Raw genomic sequence first — 21375 nt, forward strand, 5'->3', positions numbered from 1 at the left:
TCAAATTCTTACATTAAAAAAAAAACAATATTATTTTGAAAAACAAAAATGAAACTAGTAAAAATCAACACATATCATTCGATAATATAAGATAACAAACAAGAATAGTCCATTTATTAGCTGTTAAATGGTTAGTAATTTTAACTCTTTCCTATGCTTGCTCTGATTATTCGTGAGAGAAAGCTGTGCCATCTATAACCACTGATATGGTCAAAAACCACCATTTCTAGATTGTATAATTCCGAGATATCTATGGGAATATAAAGCTACTGTTAGTGACAAAATGCATTGTTACCGGAAAACATTATTTCACTTCGGATATTGTTAGGTTTAGTGCTACTTGATCCATAATATTCTGTGAAAATATTGTTGTTATTGTTGCATGTCTTTTTGAATAGAGTGTTTACCTGTAATTGTATTTTTTTTAATATTTTGGAAAATTATGTAATGTTGAAAAATAATTCAACTTAATTGTATATTCAAACCAACAAACATGCAATGTTTTGCATGCTATTTTACTCCTCTCCTAAAATGTTTACTGATTATAGATTGAATGTATTTTGACTTCTGCTTGAGCCAAACATGATCCTTACCGTTTTAGTTTTGAACATTGCACTGTATCGTTTATGACATTCGATGGAAGCCACTAACTTTTCTTATGCATACAACTTTTTTTCCCTATTCCTGATATTCCATTAAAATTGCCAGGCAGTTTGACCCGCGAAACAGTAGTAGAAGACTTTGCCAATCAATAGCTTTTCTTATATGTAGGTGTTTTTGTAAGATTACAAATTGTTTCGATCATAAGTTGAGTTAATCACTATCATGATTTTGCCATGTGATTATGGACTTTTCCGAATTGATTTTCTTGCCTTTCTACTATTTGCCTTGTTACATATATCGGTTGTCTAAGAAACATGCTAACAGGACAAACATGGAAATAAACTGCTCCAGTTATTAAAATAGTGCCTGGCAGACCGTAATTTTCTATCAAATACTTGTACATATACGGAAAGCACATATTGCCTATACCACTACACGATGCCATTATTCCTGTTGCTAAACCCCGCTTTTTGTCAAAATAAAAACTCAGCATAGTAGAGCACGGACCAAAGATTAATCCATATCCCATTCCTATAAAAATAGATAATGAAATTACAAAGTTAACCAATTTTTTTTTAATCCAAATTGGCACATCTAGATAGAGAAACCATAAATTGTGTAAAAAATGTGTAATTAGATTACCTCTACGGAAAACATATAAGGCAATTGTAAATTATTAAAGAAATGAAGCTATGTGGCAGGACACAGTGGAAGAAGATTTACTAAGTTGTCACAGAAGCATATGTTTAAATGCTACCTCCTAAGAAAGTGATAACAATTTCAACAATTAAAAAATGCGGGGCTTTATGTAGTGTAGTATGTTTATTTATGATGTTAGACCTATATAACTCTATCTGAATGGAATGAACATATGATAATAAAGTGTTCTTTTATAGTTTGACCTTCAAATCCTAATTTGAAATTTGAAAACAAAGAAATGAAATATAATTTACCTGTAATTATTCCGTAGGTGATGTAAAGGAATTCTAATTTAGGCACAAACGCACTTGCAGTCTGACCTATCAGTACTAAACAGCTTCCTATCCCTATTACCACTCTATATGTATATTTTTCACCAAGATAGTTGGATACAGGAGCTGGGCATATAATAATAATGAATAATGAAATTAGCTTATAGATTTGAATATGATGAAATATAGTAATTTTGCTTATATAAAAAAAATACCAATAATAAATGTTATAACATCAACAGTACCAATGCTACTGTACCAAATACGCATTAAAGTTAATGACCTCCAGGACAAGATATTTGATACCAAATTGAGAAAGATTATAATTGAGAAGATGAATACATTTCCAATATAATGTCTTCAATTTATCTTGAGTAATTAACTAAGAAACAACTACGTCTAATCTTGTTTAATTTCAACTCTGATATCTATGATGAGTATATCTAAAACGAAATTACAGATGAGATGAATTTTCCAAAAAAGGAAATAAAAGTGACACATTTTCTCGTACATCTTACCAAGTCCAAAATAGAGAAATAAAAGTACTCCCGGAATCCCTGCCGTATTCCCAGCTCCGCCATCATAGTAGTCTAGCAGTTCTGTGTATAGCACACCAAAAGATTTTACACTACCAGGCACAATAATGTAGACGATACAACTAACTAAAAGTATGCAAATACAATGAATACATAGCTATTATATTAGAACATTTTTATTCTTTTTTTCTTTCCATATACATAAGAACCAACTTTCAAATTTCTTCAACTGATGTTCTTTTTTAAACTTTTTAAAAAATTAATTAACAAGATAGTAGTCACTTATCAGCAAATACCTTTTTAATCTGAAACTGCCATTCTGATTTTTATAAAATCTGTACAGTCTGATTATTCAACGTAAATTCTTGTTTAACAATAATCTTTTTTTAAAGATACGTATCCTGTTTTTGTAATAAACCCAATTATATTCAGTCATAAAGTAAGTATTAACTTTCAAAAAAATTAATGTGCAGTTTTTATCATTTTTCGCTACGCTAAAGGAACATAATGGGATATGAATTTAATAACGAAAATTTGTTCATTACTCTAAGCTGTATTTAACACATTCGTGTGTATGATTTTGAAAATATTATTGATCAAAACTCTATTAGAAATCATGCTCTCACCTAAGGATAGTTGTTTTCGTGTACATGCAGATCTAACACAATTTCGTGCTATCTTGATGCCAGTTCTTAACGTTTTACATCGATATATACTTTTTACTCTATCAAATAATCAAATGACCGAATACTTTTATTTTATATAGAATGTCAGGCAGGTTCCTTATAGTGGAGTGGGGAGGGTTAAGATATTTTGATTCAGATTCTTAGTTTAAAAAAGAATTATATTGCAAGACAAAGAAAAGAAAACATTTTATCTGAATAGTTCGTTACAAGTTCAAGTTGTTGAAAAAGAGTCAGCTTTTCCGCCAAAAAGTTATCAAATAAAAGAATAAATATAGATAATACATATCATACCCTTTTTATAAACAAATTTGATACAATAACTTATCAAGTTACTTATATTTTTAATACACTATTACATTTATATGTGTCTTAATTCATGCAGCAGTGATAATTTTTATTGTAACTGGATTATGAAAAAAGTAAAATCACAAAAATACTGAACTCAGAGGAAAATCAATTAGGAAAGTCCATAATCACATGGCAAAATCAAATAACAAAACGCATCAACAACGAATGGACAAGAACTGTCATATTCCTGACTTGGTACAGGCATTTTCAAATGTAGAAAATGGTGGATAAAACCTGGTTCTATAGCGCTAACCCTCTCCCTTTAATAAGTGAAAAGTTTGTAACTAGATTTATAAGTGCATATTAATACCTGAACGCATCAGAATTAGAACATCTCAAATTAGTTTGACCGTTAAATAAGTAAGATCTTTTTTGAGGTATTCTGTCCTCCTTTGTTATAGGACAGGAAAACCCTCAAAATGAGCATTTCAATAACATAATATTTGTACTTAGGGTATAAATTCAGATTTCTATGAATTTCTATTTTATAAACTAAAGTATATTGAATAAAACGTTGATATGAATGTAAAAAAACCTTTTATTTAAAAGAGGGACGAAAGATACCAAAGGGACATTCAAACTCATAAATCGAAGACAAACTGACAACGCTATGGCTAAAAATGAAAAAGACAAACATACAAACAATAGTACACATGAAACAACATAGAAAACTAAAGAATAAACAACACGAACCCCATCAAAAACTAGGGGTGATCTCGGGTGCTCTGGAAGGGTAAGCAGATCCTGCTTTACATGTGGCACCCGTCGTGTTGCTTATTTGATAACAAATCGGTTTTATTTAACATATAATTGTGTATCACTATATACTTCTTTTTACATTTGTTGATTATAAATGTATCAATTTCAGAATATCAAAATATATTTCATCGATTTTAGAAGTATAAGTTGAAATAGTAGGTAAAAACTACTAGCCGTTATACTGTCTGGAACAAACTAAGGATACCTCATCAGACATGTCCTCCGTGACATCGTTACCATCACATAAAAAATAATGTGCTCGAATTTTATGTCCTTTATAATGATCCGTTGCATTTTATCTAGTTTTTTTAATGTTTGAATTGATTTATTGGTTAGTGTTTAACGCCACTTTTATCCCTATTATGCTATTTTGCCGCGGTAATTTTTTATTCATAAAGGAATCCGAATATTACCCAGTGAGAACCATAGACCTTCAGCTGATGATTTGTGAAAGAGAAGCTGAAGATAACAAATGGATAGTCAATTTAATAAGTCAAAAGCGAACCGTATGTGCCATGAAAAACCAAGGTTAACAATATTCAAACTAAATTCGACCGTAGCCAATTAAAAAAGTGAAAACTAATTCTAAAATAGTTTTAGTCATAGTGAAATGTATGCATATCTCTTCTGAGATCAAATACATACTGCAAATTATAATTCATACAGGCAAATTACATGTTTACGCACCATTAGATAAAAGAAGATTTAAGAAATTTAAGATGAATTTAACTAGACCATGATAACGTATATAAATGCATTTTATTGTACATAGTAAATTTAAAAAAGTATTTATCCTGTTACACAATTTAAAGTACCTTTAACTTCATAAAAAAGAAAGTAATCTAACTATAGAAATAACTTAAGACATACTTATCAATATAAACCAAGCATATCCCTTATCAGTGACGTCCTCTTTCTGTGCGGACTTTTGGATACTATCATCAGTTAGAAACGGGACGTGAGTTGTATCACTATCATCATAAGGTGTTTGGTTTTCATGATGCGTTTAATTCCCATGAACGGAGAGACTTTCTGTATATTCAGTATCTTTGTTGAGCGACATTTTGTAACCTTCTATGTATCAATTTATTAAAAATAACTCACAGTGAAACAGGATATACAAAATTCAAACGCAGATTGCATGCATTGATAACTTTTATAAGGATTTCCACATTTCTAAAAATATACAACATTTGTAAAGTTTCCATAATTTATTGATTTTGCATCAATCCTCCATATAGTAAACAAATATAAAAGTGTATAAGACTTTTGCATCTAGTAGGTTAATATTACTGTTATTTCATCAGATAAAAAGAAACGAAAGACAAATCCACAGCAATAAAATTTCGTATGGCATTCTTATTGGAGTGGATTTTTTTTCTATTTCATCAAAATTGGTATTCGAAAAGAGAGCTTATGGCTTAAATGACACAAAATCTTGTAATGAAATTTCAAATTCGAAAAGGCACCAAGAACTGGCCGTTTAAATTGGTTTCTTTGCCTACAGCAGAACGCTTCAAGTGTTTACTGTAGAACGTGGACCTAAGGTTATCTAAAAAAAAAATTCAAAATCAAACCTCATTATAAATATTATAGGATTTTACCTTACAATCTCTTGATGACATACGGAAGCAATAGAAACCTGAAGACAATTACGGCACACCAAGATAGTTGTTGGATAAAAAAACATGTGAAAATTTATATACAAACGAAAAACGGTCAAATCCACAAAAAGTCAAAGATAATTATTCCCGGCTTATAAAAAAGAAGATGTGGTATGAATGCCATTGAGACAACTATCCACAAGAGACCAAAATGACACAAACATTAGTATATTTCTAGGATTTTGATTGGTTAAAGCACGTCGTTACAAAACTCAATGTAGGTTGAAAATGCAATGATACCGAAATTCAATATGATATTGTCAAATATGCATTTTCCTAGGTAAGTGCTATTGTTGACATGAATATCATTAATGTGGTCATTTTTATTTTCCTGTTTACAAAACTTTGAATTTATCGAAAAACTAAGGATTTTCTTATCCCAGGCAGAGATTACCTTAGCCGTATTTGGCACAACATTTTGGAATTTTAGATCCTCAATGATCTTCAACTTTGTACTTGTTTGGTTTTATAAATATTTTGATATGAGCGTCACTGGTGAGTCTTATGTAGACGAAACGCGCGAATGGCGTACTAAATCATAATCCTGGTACCTTTGATAACTAATTAAACACTTTTTTCATCAACTCAGCCTCAAAAATAGATTCTAACTTTTTATTTGTTATAAATAAGCAGGAGCGGTGGTAGTGACATAAGCCGAAAAAACTGTATTTCAAAGACAAAAATGAGGCCGAAATACAAGATGCCGCCAAAAATGAATAATAATAATATTGAAATGGCTTAAGTATCGTAGGATCATAAACTTCAGGCTAAGTACTTTTTATTTTTTTACTTTTCATGAATGGATTTTCTAACTGACGTTTTAATCACAGGAAATTATTCATATGTTAAAATATTAAAATAAAATGTTTTTGTCCAACAGCGAAGAAAGCTATACGTAGGGAAACCAGATAGAAAACTCAATTACTTAATTGTACAAATAGTCTCTATCTATTTGAAAGTCCCAAAACATTTGAACGATGTAATATCAATGAGAAATAATACGGAGAACACTGAACATAAAAATCCAATTCCACAATAACCAATCCGTTTGGAAGATGGCCTGTTATCTTGCATACAAGTACGTTTGTATATTGTAGAGGACAAAGTTGATGTATCGACAGATAATGTTTGTTGAAGTTTATCTGTTACTGGAGCAAGTATAATCTTTAATTCCTCAAAAGAATAATGACTCAAGTTCTGATTGTCTATACCATCACAAACACATGGACACAAAGTCTCAGCTGAAATAAATAAAGATAACAGAATTGTATCATGAAATTTATATATAGGACAATATTCAATTCATAAATGATTACATACAATAAAGATATAGGCGTTTTTTTGTTTGTTCTATAAACGCCGTTCGAAAAATATGATCGGTCAAAATGTGAAGATATATATTGGGAAAATCTACAGCTATATATTTTCGTTTTTACTAATTAATCAATCACAGTTTTGAAGCAGCAAATACTATCTGAAAGTAAAATGTGTCTCCGCAGTTTTTGGTGAAAAATGGCATGTCTATTACATCAGTATTTTTGAGCTTAACATTATCATTTGTAAATAAGCCGTCATTAAAATAAAAGAAAACGCTGACCACGTAATGGCTGACCACGTAATTAATCCCTAAACTCTTGTATTCTATGAGTGTTTAAGTACATTCTGAAAAATAAAGGTTTCATTTATTAGTTGTAGAAGTAACTTACGATTCTTTCTACAGTGCTTTAAAATAAAATGAAGATTCTGATCTTTCTTATTTTAGTTCACTTCTAATGATATTTTTTTTAAATCTTCACATGCATAACAAAGAAAACTTAACTGCTACTGATCCATAAAATAAGTTTCTAATCTAATGAAATTTTAATAAAAAAAATCCATTCCAACGAACTAATTCGAAAGGATGAAAAAACCCAATAAAACTACAGATATAGTTTAAATGCAAGATGTCATTTCACTTTATTCAATTTAATTAACTACCTCTTTACTGAATACTTTTTACTATATGTATTTTGCCCGTTTTAATACATTAAATAGAATCCGGTTGTTGACTCGTTGACTTTAATAACACATGACCTTTTATTCGTAAAAACGTTGTATCACATTATTGTGCATTAAAATCAAATGTACTAATAAAAGTAACTTATATGAAGGATATGGGGTATCCATCCATAATAAGTACAATCACGACAAAAAAAATTACACACATAGAGCAGAAGGAACAGTGTTTAAGAGTTCATTGCAAAGTCACAGTGATGCAAGAAAAAAACCCTCTTTCAATGCAGGTTAAAGTCAGCTCCTAGCACCGGTTTGAGCTGTAACATGTTGATAGCATTATGTTTTCTTTGAAGTTATAAAAACAGAAAGATAAATCAGAACCATAATGATTGCAAATGTAAAATGGAAACGGGGAATGTGTCAAAGATAATGGACGAATAACACAAGAGTTACCTTCGTTCACATAAACACTGTATACAAGCTTTCTTGACCCCACATCATTCTCAACATAACAAGTGTAATTACCACTATCGCTTACAGAGGCTTTGGTTATGTTTAGATACATGCTTGAGGTCTTAAGAATTTCTGTAGATCCTTCAAGACTCCTTGTCCAATATTGATTGGAAATGCTCGGATATCCATAAGCGTCACACGTCAAAGTTATAGTGGAAGAAACATTGACGTCGTAAAATGTTGTGGTAGGAACTATCATTGGTATGCCTTGAAATTAAAACAGTACTAGTTATTAGGATACATGACTTAATTTGTTGGAATTACACTTATTAATCATTTATGTTATAGATTTGAATGATACATTTCCTTTAATAGCTTTGTTGATAATCGTTTAATTTATCTCATTTAGTTGTTTACCACTTCTCTCAAAAATACTAAAGTTATAATAAATGTTATCAACCTTGTTTAGCTGTTACTGTAATATCTTCTCCTCTCCCAAGCCCAAATTCATTCTCTACAAAACATCTGTATACGCCCTCATTAATAACATCCAAACTATTGATGACCAGTGACGTATTATACAATGTGCCACCACTATACATGTTAGTATCTTTTGTATGGTCTAAAACAACCGTCTCATTAGGAGTCTTTCTTTGCCAATGAACGTTTGTAATGTTCCTCAAGGAAAAGTACGGACATTCCAACAAAATTTGCGTTTTTACTGGCACTAACACATTGGATAGAGTAGTGTACACTAAAGGAACAGTACCATCTGAAATTTATCAACTTTGCATCATACCTAAAACTGCAGTCGAAGTAAACGAAAGGTGTATGGAATGGTTTGTCAAGTGTTTCAGTTTAGGTCATTACTTAACGAGAAAATTACTGAAGTGTTTATTATATTCACTAAACGTATATCAGAATTGGTATGTTTCACTTACAGCCAAGTACATGGAAAAAAAGTGACCTGAGAGGCTGACATGCTAAAACTGGGATTACCCGATTTCATACCGATGCCACACGTGGAGCATGATCTGCCAACCCTTTAAGATTACCTCCGATTTTTTGTTGGGAACCATCATGTACGGGTTACTAATTTATTTTTCTATGAAATGATTTACATACCATTGCTTTTCTACTTTTATTCACCACAAGGTTCATTTCAAAAGATTCATGCATTTTTTTCTAAATCAATTCTGTGATTATATGGTTTAAGGAACATCTCTGAAACCAAATCGATTGAAAGTCAAATTCTTCGGAGTAAAGACTGATGAAATGATTAGATTTATCAACGATCTATTTGTTAAACTGTTTGAACATATTTTTATCAGAAGATAAGCATTTCCAATGGCATCAGTTGTGAAAAGAGTCAACTGTAGTTTACCGCTGTTCAAATTCACAAATGGAGAAAAAAAGAAAGATGGGTCACAAATCAAAACTGCGGGAAAAACACAAACCACAAGAGTAAAACAACGAAACAACAGAAACACCGAAGTGAAAACCCAACCCCACTACAGTTCAACATACATAGAAACGATCTATAAGATAACAACTACCATATTCCTGACTTGCTTTATGACATTTAAAGAAAAATGGCATTGTTTCTAGCCAATCCTCGCGCTTTATGACACTGTTAAATATGCAGCCAAAATGACAACCCTACATGACAAGGATACAGCACAAACATAGGCAATAGCACAAAGGACAGAGAAATACATATATATATATTTCTCTAACTCTATGGAAATTTATCCCTTTCCGAACCCATTGTATAAAAAAATTTAATCAACGTGTGGTTGCTAGTGATCTCAAAAGATCATTGGAGAATTTTGAGGGTCATGACCTTTTTAGCTAACTGAATGAATCAAAATACGATAACAGGTGTTAATGAAATTGACAACTTCGTGCAATGTGAAAGGCACTCGAAGGGGATTTTCGGTTAACAAAAAAAAAAATGTCTTTTTAATCGTTAGAGAAACAGATTCTTACATAGCTACTCGTGGATTATCGGATTTATCCAATCTCGATAGTTAAATTATAAATTTTAAAGTCCTCGCCGAAGCGGCTCGGACTTTAAAATTGATAATTTAACTATCTCGATTGGATAAATCTGATAATCCACTGGTATCAATGTAAGAATCTATATATATATATATATATAAAAGTAACGTATATTTCGACATGTCAATTACAGAATAACGAATATCCAAAATAATCTAGAACAGCATGCAAAACAGCATAATAGAATAACGAACTATGCGTCACACAAATGAATCAACGACTTCAAATAAATATTTCTAAAATTTGGATATAAATCAAGTTTAGGTTTGTAATTATGTTATTTGAATTATTGTATTATCTAACTATGTCGGTATTGCCGGTCAATAATTTTCTATCAAGTACTTATGGAGAGACTAAAAAGCTTTTAATGCAAAACAAATAATTGTAAACATAAAATATCTAAAGTCAAATTTTACCTATTCGATATCGATGATGTGCCTTTGAGTGTAGGAATATACTTCATTCATGAACTAAACATATATAATTTCACAGTTGCAACACAAAAGCTTGTCATCATTTTGGACAAATGGCAAACAAAATCTTGCTAATTAACAAATGATACCATAATGTACTGGCTACTGTTTTGTATGCTACATATTTTACTAGCTACTTAGACCGATGGTACCCTAAGCACTAACCTCTTGTACGGATGGTTACAAATGCATAAAAAACAATTGTTTGTTCAGCTTAAATTTTTATGTTCTCATCTCTGAAAAAACAAATAGTTTGCGAAAAATACTGATAAACACATTTTTTTCTTTGAAATTATGAACTAAGGTATAAAGCAAAAGACGATAACATTTGAACATAATGAATAGCACTATATTCACCTTCTTTCACATATAAACTGTAAACAAGCTTAGTTGACCCCTCAGCATTCTCCACATAACACGTGTAGTTACCACTATCGCTTACAGAGGCGTTGGTTATGTCTAGATACATGCTTGATGTCTTAAGAGTTAATGTGGATCCATGCAGGCTCCTTGTCCACTTTTGAGTTGTAATATTTGGATACCCGAATGATTCGCATGTTAAAGTTATATTTGCAGATTCATTAACTCTATAAATTACTGTGGTCGGAACTATCGTTGGTATATCTAGAAAAAACAGTCTTGGTTATAAAGATACATAAACTATATGAGATTAGACAAATAGTGTTCATGATTTCAGTATTACAATTCCAAAAATAAATTTGTTGCTATGACTGAAGAATTGTGTAAAAATATCTAGAAAGATACTTGAGTTTGAAAGTATAATATCATTTTAAATATGTATTAATTCAATTGAAAAAATAATAAATACCAAAAATATTTTTTTCTGAAGATCTCTGAATCCTAACATAATATCATTTTTTTTTTTGTAAGATATCAATCTAACGTCTGGCAGTAGTATATCCACTTTAATATTATTCCACCCAAAAATATTGATCACAAAATTTTCCAACCTGGATTAGTTGTGACTGTAATATCTTCTCCTCTCCCAAGCCCAAACTTGTTTTCAACAAAACATCTGTAGAGACCATCATTATTAACATCCAAACTAGTGATTACAAGTGAGGTATTATATATTGTGCCAGCCCTATATATGTTAGAATCCTTCGCATGGTCTAAGATAACGGTCTCTTGAGAAGTCTGTCTTTGCCATTGTATGTTTGTGATGTTCCATAAGGTAAAATATGGACATTCCAACAAAACGACCGTTCTTATTGGTAATGATATAGACGATTGAGTAGTGAAAACTGAAGGAGCAGAACCCTCTGAAAATTAAAATAATCAAATTATGCATTGATATTTGAAAGTAACCACAGAAATAAAAGATGAACACTCAGGTCTAGCATTATCAAGATATATTTGTTATACTGAATTTATATAACTGCAATTTCTTTATGGCGTCTTTGTCATATATATTTTTTATCTGTTTGAATTTTTAATACAGCGTTGCTCTTTTGAAAGATGGATCACAATGAAAGAGGGACGAAAGATACCAGAGGAACTCATGAATAGAAAATAAACTGACAAACAATAGAACACATGACACAACTTAGAAAACTAAAGCATAAGCAACACGAACCCAACCAAAATGAGTGTAAAACTAACCAACAATGTCTGTTTCAGTTGCTCAATTAATTTTGTCATCACAGCGGAACTATAAACCACTGTTTAACAAGTGGGAGGATTAACTAGACGGCTTTCTAGCATCCGACAACACTCTATTCAACTTTTTGTTTATATAGTTCTTACATCATTCATTAAATTTCAAATTTTTATTAATCTAAGGTGGGCATCATAGCGACAAAGCCCAGGGATCCCGAGTGTAATTTAGTTAATAAGAAGGAATATAGTGTCTCTTTGTCAATCAAATATTTGTTCTAGCGAAACGTGTGCACAGTATAATAGATTTCAATCAGACGTGAACCTCCTCGCTCTTTGTCTCTGTGGGATATCTGTCTCATTGGCATTCGTCCAACATCTTGATATTTTTATTTTACATTCCTCAAAATCTGTTGCGACAAATCTATATTTTCTTTAGATGCATTGAACTAACTTTTGTTTTATAAAATATAAACACAGAATACGCTCTTTGAAAAATCTAAACTCACCCGTACACAAATACGGTGATGTGTCTGTACATTTAAAGTCTTCAAGTGAGTATTGGTAGCTAGGTTTCATGCGAACACAGGTGGATTGATTGCTGATCTGGTTATCGTTGGGTTCATTGACATCCCAATCTAAAGGCATAACTTGAACACCATTTATCCAAACGAATTGGCTGGTATTGTAATTTAAATCGCTATACAGGCCAATCCATATTCCATCAGGGTTAAAATTGTTACTACAAATATAAGTTCAAAAAAAACCATAAGCATTTCTAGCTACTTGTAATTTTCCGAAACCGCATCGGTGAATGTGTTATTTTAGCGTGCTCAACTTGTCAGGTAATAAAATATAAATGGTAATTATAACGCGTTGCTTATTTACCTAGCATGCAACATATAGTATATAGGATGTAGAGCAGAGAAGGTTCTATTGGGAATCAGACTAATATTCCTGGAAAGTGTGGACATTAATCGTGTGAACTAGCCCATTGAAATAATTTGGGAATGATAGACGTTTGGATATTCTGGTCCTAGCACATGTAACAAATATTGCAAGAATTTACAACAATGATGAGCCAGAATTCACTGACTATACCTAGAACCCTTAAAAAAGTTGAATAGTTTGTACATATGTTATAAGATGGTCATTTGATTGAGAAGCGGACAGTGAAATGTGATATGGAAATTTGTCCTGATATGTTTCACTATAGAGTGTATATATGCCCTTTTTCCTCTTGTTTGAATAGTTATTTGTTAAAATTATATCACAAAATTGAATGTTGTATCCCATTTTTCATTCTTTTTTAATTTTATTTTGCTCACACATTGCTGTCGATTAAATAGAGTGCTGTAAAGCTGTCATGTAAGTGAGAGATTTAGCTAGCTATAAATTCAGGTTAAATCCACCATGTTCTACATAGTGAAATTCCTGTACCAAGTCAGGAATATGACAGTTGTTCTCAATTTGATTGATATTTTTTAGCATTGGTCGATCTCATCCAAAATGGTTTACATAAAATCGAGAATGGAAATGAAAAGTAATTTTAAAGTTTGTGCAGTTTTTATGTTTAACTTGCAGATTAAGTTTTTATGAACCTCTAACAATACTCTAGTTTTGTTTATGAAAATAATAATATATTACTGTAATAAAAGAAAAAAGTAAAGAAATCTGTCGCAGAAAAATAGCAAGTTTGATTTATTATTGTAGAGATTGGGATAGTAACACATTTGTGCACAAAATACCTAAAAAAAAAATTATAACAGCGTATTTACCTGTACAAATAGTCGACTGCATCTTTGTGGTCAATGGTTGTTGACAAAACAGCTAGCTCCATGTTCAATGATTTACAGCCAGCTTTAGCTTCATACCAAGTGTAATCTCCATCTCTATAGAGAAAATCTGCAAATATCGTTGATGAATACAGATTGGTTTCAAATGAAGGAATTTTTTTAAAACTTAGTCTACATGAACTTCTAAAGAAGAAAAACAAGAAGTTAGATATTTCTTTAACTTTACTTTCCGCTATATAAATGATGTTCTCTCAATTAATAATTCAAAATTTGGTGACTATGTGAACGCATCTATCCCATTGATCTAGAGATAAAAAAACCAAACAGATATAGTAAAGTCGGACTCGTATCTTGATTTACATCTAGAAATTGAAAATAAGGGTCGGTTGAAAACAAAACCTTGACAAAAGAGATGATTTTAGCTTTCCTATTGTGAACTTTCCATTTCTAAGAACCAATATTTTAGCAGCACCTGCATACGGGGTATATAAATCCCAATTGATACGATATTCCCGTGCTTGCATATCATATCATGATTTCTTTGATAGAGGGTTGCTGCTCATAAGGTAGGTATAATATAAAGAGTTATAAATGGTGAAGTTGAAATCATCTCTTCGCAAATTTTACAGACGCCATCACGAATTGGTTGACCGTTATGGAATAATCGTTTCACAGATAATATCGGATAAGTTCCTTACTACAATACCCTTCCCTTCTCATGAATGTGACCTATCGAATTAGACTATTTACCGGATTTGTAATAACATAAGTAATATGATGGAGGCCAAATGTGGAACAGATTCTGTTTACCCTTCCTGGGCACCCGAGATCACCCCCATTATTTGGTGGAGTTCGTGTTGCTAAGTTTTAAATTTTCAATGTTGTGTTTTGTGTACCATTATTTGTCTGTTTGTCTCTTTTAATTTGTAGCCATGGCGTTGTCACTTTATTTTCAATCTATCATTCTGACTGTCCCTCTGATATTTTTCGCCCCTTTTTATGTACAGGACAATGATTCATCACAAGATTTCTGAAAAAAAATCCTTTATTTACAAAAAATTTTGGATGATTTATAATCGAAGTTTATGTTCAAATCAAGTTTTAGAGAGTCGAATGATTCCAAAGGGACATTCATATTCATAATTCGAAAATAAACTAACAACGCCGAAACAATAAAAGATAAAAGAACATAGGACTAACAGTATACCAAACAGTATACCAAACACGACATAGAAAAAAACAACCCCAAAGATTTAAGCTCTTCTGAAATATACAATACAAAGTAAGAATGTAAATGAACTCACTTTTGTGTTTCTTCAGAGTATTGTTCTTACCCATCCCTGTACCAAACTGATTGGTCACTTGACATTGATACGAACCGACATCAAATGAATTAAAACTCGTAATATGCAATGTACTCTTAGTAAATGTTCCGACGGAATGTATTGACTGACTGTACAATACTGGTTCTGATGATTCATTTATGGTTCTTATCCGGTTTGGTGTGATATGAACCCATTGTACTACTGTGTCCCATAGTGACGTATAACTACAGTCAAAAGATACAGATGATCCTAAGGTAGTGTCTATTGCGTTTGTTGTATCTTCGACTACTGGTGGTGAGCCACCTAAATGTATAAAAAAACAAATGCTGTGAAAGTACTTTAATTCGTGGGTATCAATTTTCGTGGTTTGAGCAATATTTACATGTTCGTGGGTTATTAAATTCGTGGGTTTTAGTTTTCTAAAAACAAAAATTGAAAAATTGTAGAAACGAAGTTTAAAAATAGTCTGGATTGAAGGAAACTGAAAAGTAAACATTGACTGTGTAAATCGTAGTGATACAACTAATTAACTCATGGTAAAGTGAACAACAGATTAGGTGTTAATTATGCCATAAATATGTCACCTTAAGAAAACAGTAACATAAACAAATGCTATAAACGTATCTTGGATTGTCAAATAGGTAATTCTTATCAAAATCAAGCCCAGCATGAAATTATTATTACCCGCATATGTTCGAAAACTATGAGGATATAAATGAACACTTTATCATACTAACATATCAATACCGGAAATTTGACTTTTATCGATCAAAAATATTTTTTTATGAAAATTAAAAGATCAAAATTTGTAAAGTTTAGGGTTATCAAAGATTAAATAGGTATACTATTGCATGCTGTAGTTATGTGACTGCAACTCCACGAAATTCACGAAAATTGGTACCCCACGAATAAAAGTACTTTCATCGGATGTTGTCTGCTCTATGGTCGAGTTGTTGTCTCTTTGAAACATTCCCCATTTCCATCCTCAATGTTGTTATCTGTCAACTCATCAAAGATCATCATACATTAGCAATTTTTGAATCGTATACTTTGTTGTAAAAGAATATTCAAGGTCATATAAAGACTATCATAATAATATATATTATCTGAAGCAAACAATTGTCATAGTAAATCAATATTGATAATGAAAAATGACTAAGAATTAAAGGCATTTTATAGTTATCTGGGAGCATACACTAATTAATGCGGAAGTCACTAATTAATGCGGAAGTCATTTACATTTTTGATTGAATGGTCGGAATTGTCTATAATACTTACTTGTACACAGGTAAAAATGCTCTCCTGAACAATCCCAATCAGCAAATTTATATTGACCTCGTTGTTTTAAGCGAACACAAGAATCTTCTTTATAATCTGGATCACTCGGGTTCCAGTTTTCATAGCTAGATTTTTCACCGTTTATCCAAGCATATTCCTTCGTTGACACGTCTTTAAAATAATACCCAATCCAAACATCAGCGTTCCTGTTTCCACCAGAACGAAAACTGGATAAAAAATCAAAATTGAAAATCTATAAACCAGTTTTCTACATAGATCAGTATTATTTCCTTGTTCCTTTTAGAACAGTTATGAGTTAAAACCTGAAGATATATAATATGCATAAAGTTGTATTTTATTGGTTCTGTTGTTTTTTCCCCTATGTTTGAAGATGTTGACGATACTTCTTTCGTATTTTACGAAAGCACTTTAGTGAAGGCACTGTAATATATTAATACTCGATGGAAATCTCGCTGTAATATATATCTACTCGATGAACATGAATGAAACCGTGGTTTCCAAGAAAAATTGATGTTAAAAAAAACTATTTGTTGAAAATAACAATACGGTGCAGTCTTGTGTATTCATGCACCGAAGACTTATGATTTCCCTTTTTTAAACTGATGAAACCAGTAATCGGATAATATTGTGTGAACCAATTCATAACATACTTTCTTTCATTAAATCTTCTGTATGTACGGTTTCACACTTAAGATTTTTTGTAATGTTTGTACAAAACTAGAGAACCCCTGCTGTGAGGGTTACTGAAATGTCCGGGGAATTCGCGCAATCCTGTTTAAATAGCTTATTTTTAAGAAAGAAAAGATTTCATACTATGAAAGAATTTGAACCAAACAGACTGACAATGATGCGGAGCAAAATGTTTGTTTATCTGATATAAAATTTACTTAAATGAAATAAATTTCACCTGAAGATGACTTTTTTTGGTGCTTTTTTTTGTTGCGGAAATTGGCTTAATATGGTTAATCATTGGCTTGCAACAATAAATTTGCTCTTGAACTTTTATTTTCTGTCTTTTCAAAAGACTTTTCGAGATCTACTTGTGTTAAGTTTAAAATTATTAGACCAACTATTATGAACCTAGGGCACCAAAACTCTTTTTCGGTGTCCGGAATGAATGTCCGAAATGAATATTTTCTGCTTATAAATCAAACGAGATTAAAAATAGAAAGAAACTTTGAATTGCAAAAAATGTTCAGCATTCTTTGAACTTCAAAGTGAGGTCAAGGTCCTTAAAAACGACATAAAAACCTTAGCAATCATATATTTTTAACCTTAGAGAGCTATGAATAATTTAAAGATGAAATTTTTTTTAAATATTGGAGGTGACATTCTTGTCCCAACGACGTTTAAGAACAGAGCAACCACTTATCTGTTTTTGTTTTAAACTTTATGCTTTGAATAGGATGCTGGAAGTAATATTTTTGTCACTATGAAAATACCAGTCCTAAGCAAACATACAATTTGAACTAACAAGGCTTCATCAATGATTATCAATTCATGTGACCATGAAAATGCATCAAAGTCAAAGGTCAAAGTCGTGATTTAGATTTTGACCCTAGCTTGTTATCGGATTTACTCAATAACTGTAAAAGATTCTGAACTAGTGTAAATTTAAAAAAAAAGAAAAAGGAAATACCTTTCAATTTTTTATTTTTTTCACAGCTTTGTAAGAGATCGAGTATTTGACGTCATGTATAAAGTGTGGAAATTACTTCGTAAGCCGAATCATTCATATAACCATAACGTAGGATGTATTTCATAACCAAATAATTATATCATTATTAGTATGAAATGACTTAAAATCAAAAGGGATGTATAAATCTGATCATTGCTTTACGATAGGTATGATTATCTAACACAAAAAAAACTCCAGGAGAATGTTAATTTTGGACGAAATGAGACAAATTAGGTACAAATTATGTATCTACATCGTAATTGAATCGATATCAGAGCATTGACAAATTCTACTTGTATTCATGTATAAATATATATAGTTTTTAAATCAACGAAAAATAACACTTTACCTTCCTTCAATTAAAGTTTTAGCCGTGTTATATGAAGTTGCTGAGTTAAGGATAGCCAGTTCCATTCCTCTGTCTATACAATCAGAATAAGCAGTACGCCAAGTTTTCTTAAGACTGTTTTCAAAATACATAGACGAGACGACATATCCTGCAAAAAATAAAGTCTATCAATAGATATAGGAAGATGTGGTATGAGTGCCAATGAGACAACTCTCCATCCAAATAACAATTTATAAAAGTAAACTATTATAGGTCAAGGTATGGCCTTCAACGTGGAGCCCCGGCTTAAAAACGAACAGGAAGCTATAAATGGTTCAAATCAATGCTGCATCTCTACACTGCCTGCAGTCCTCATCAACCAAATGCTGTTACAATGGGATTTTTTTCTCATACAAAATGTACCACGGTCAACGCTTTTACCCCGAATAGATTTACAAAAAGAAGCACTCAATTCTTAAATAAAAAACGCTATCAAAGGTCATTTTATTAAATAATTATGATTAAATATCAACTAAATGAAATAAGCAATTTCACACAGTAAATTTTACTCACTAGTCAAACCTATTGACCTATGGTCATTACCTATTTATTATTACGAGTGTATGGAAATATGTCGGTTTTGGAAGATAACTTCTTTATGAACTGTTACACAAGAAGTCGACAAGGAACATAATTCATTGAAGTTTTCTAGTGAATATGGCGTACTTCAGTCATGTGGCGATATTTTAGATCTAGAGCTTCTTTGAAAAAAAAACCGATATCACTGCACGCACGGACTAAGAAGGCCAGATATTCACTCAAAGCAAAAGTATAACTGCAAAGGATCGTGCACAACCAAGACGTGCAAACGCGGAAGGCTATGGTACCGTGTGGAAGTTAATGTCACACTAAGCATACACCTAAGAATGCAATTACCGATGAAAACTAACTGTGGCATCTATATTCATTGTTTACGTAGCCTTTAAATTATAAAATTAGTACATTTTCATGTTACCATTTTTTTTTTAGAAAATGTTTATTGTATTATTGAAACGGTTGACTAAGAATTTAAAAATGCTTTCTTACCCGGCATACTCATAATTAATACACACATTTGAACGTGTCCTTTGTATAGAAACATTATGTTAAAATGTGAGGATTACACTTTAAATTCGTCAGATGTCAATTGTACTTTAAATTAATTTTATACCAAACTGAACAATTAAATGATTTATAACGATTTTAATTAGACTATATCTGATATGTAAATAAAGTTAAAAAGAGGTAAACAACATCCCGAAATGGCCGTGTCAATTTAATGGATTCGTACATATCAATATCCGGCTTGTTCATTGTTTCAGCTATTTTTGTTTTAATAAAGTTATTATTGTGTTGAAACAATCATAATCTTTTGTATACACACAAATGGTTTACTTTTATAAATTGTAAAATTAAAATTGAGAAAGGAAATGCAGTCTATGGAAGGTGCGATACGATAAAAACTTTTCTTATATCAATAAGCGATACTTTTAAAATATCAATGCGATACTTTTAAAATATCATAGCGATGTTTTTGTTATATCAATATTAGTATTTATAAGTATTAATATTTGACTGCTGTACCCATATTTTTACAATTTTACCCATTATGTCAGTTTTGTTAACGTAACGTTGTAAATATGACAGAATTTGATGAGACTGTCATATACGTGAGAGGTTTAGCGCTATAAAACCAGGTTCAATCCACCATTTTCAAATATAAAAATGCCAGTACCGATGGGGTTTAGTAAACAATGTCGTAATAATTAAAATAGCTAAGTATCTAATTATTGTTCACATACCATATAACATTAGTTTTTAGAAATTTTATAATGAACGCACCGAAATAATATATATCTGATATGCTCGCAATGCACGCACGTAAGACTTTCTTTATTGATAACAATGAAACTAACTTGTGACAAAGATGAATCATACTGTTCTCGTTCAGATTGATTCGACAAAATCTGACAAATACTTTTGAATCTCCTTTTTTTATACAAATTAGACCGTTGGTTTTCCTGTTTGAATGGTTAAACACTAGTATTTTTTTTGTTCCTATATATCGTGTTACGCTATGAGCCAAAGCTCCGTGTTTAATGCCCTACTTTGATCTATAATGATTTACTTGAAACAAATCATTATACTTTGTGGAAAAATGTCTCATTCGAAATCATGCACCATCTTCTTATATCTATAAATCTTTAAAATATCCCCTTATAAATAACTGCTTTCCACACCTCCAAAAACGCCATTTGGGTGCTGAATCTTTTGTACAGTGCAATATAAACTAGCACACTTCTAAAGCTTTAACGATGACAACAGATTATGATAGTACAAGAACGATTACGTCAATAAAAATACCAAATAAACAGACTGATAGATCTAATTTATAATTCTAGTATGACGTGTCTCTTTCGCTTTGTAAACATCACTGTGACAAAATTCTCGATAGGTATACATAATAATGTCTGTTATGTACACTATACTTGCCGCGTAAATCTACATGCATTGGAACCTATTTGCCGATTTAATTGTTTTAAAAAGTGCAATTAAAAAAAAACCTGTTATTCTTATTCAGATGCATAATAAAAAGAAGTAATGCACAAGAGCTCGGAGAAATCAACAGAATAAAATTCGATTATCACGGCCCAATCCATGTGTAAATTTCCAACAATCTATGGCTTCCCTGAATTATTTCTTAAATATAGAAAAGATGTACACATCTTTGGATTCGAGCGTCA

At 31.3% G+C, this 21375-nt stretch overlaps 1 protein-coding gene across 1 annotated transcript; it reads right to left on the minus strand.

Annotated features, from left to right (window-relative positions):
• Positions 1–6036: 6036 nt before the first annotated feature.
• Positions 6037–19713, minus strand: LOC134723711 (contactin-3-like). The gene is made up of 10 exons (XM_063587265.1): positions 19679–19713; positions 18614–18761; positions 16566–16792; positions 15267–15590; positions 13945–14071; positions 12676–12908; positions 11521–11832; positions 10907–11173; positions 8016–8282; positions 6037–6808 (listed from the first exon to the last, which is right to left on the minus strand). The coding sequence occupies exons 1-10, from the start codon at positions 19704–19706 to the stop codon at positions 6516–6518; spliced, it is 2226 nt and encodes a 741-aa protein (XP_063443335.1). The 5' UTR covers positions 19707–19713; the 3' UTR covers positions 6037–6515.
• Between the last annotated feature and the right edge of the window lie 1662 nt (positions 19714–21375).

This window comes from Mytilus trossulus, chromosome 6 (genome assembly GCF_036588685.1).
Source record: "Mytilus trossulus isolate FHL-02 chromosome 6, PNRI_Mtr1.1.1.hap1, whole genome shotgun sequence".
Taxonomy (NCBI): domain Eukaryota; kingdom Metazoa; phylum Mollusca; class Bivalvia; order Mytilida; family Mytilidae; genus Mytilus; species Mytilus trossulus.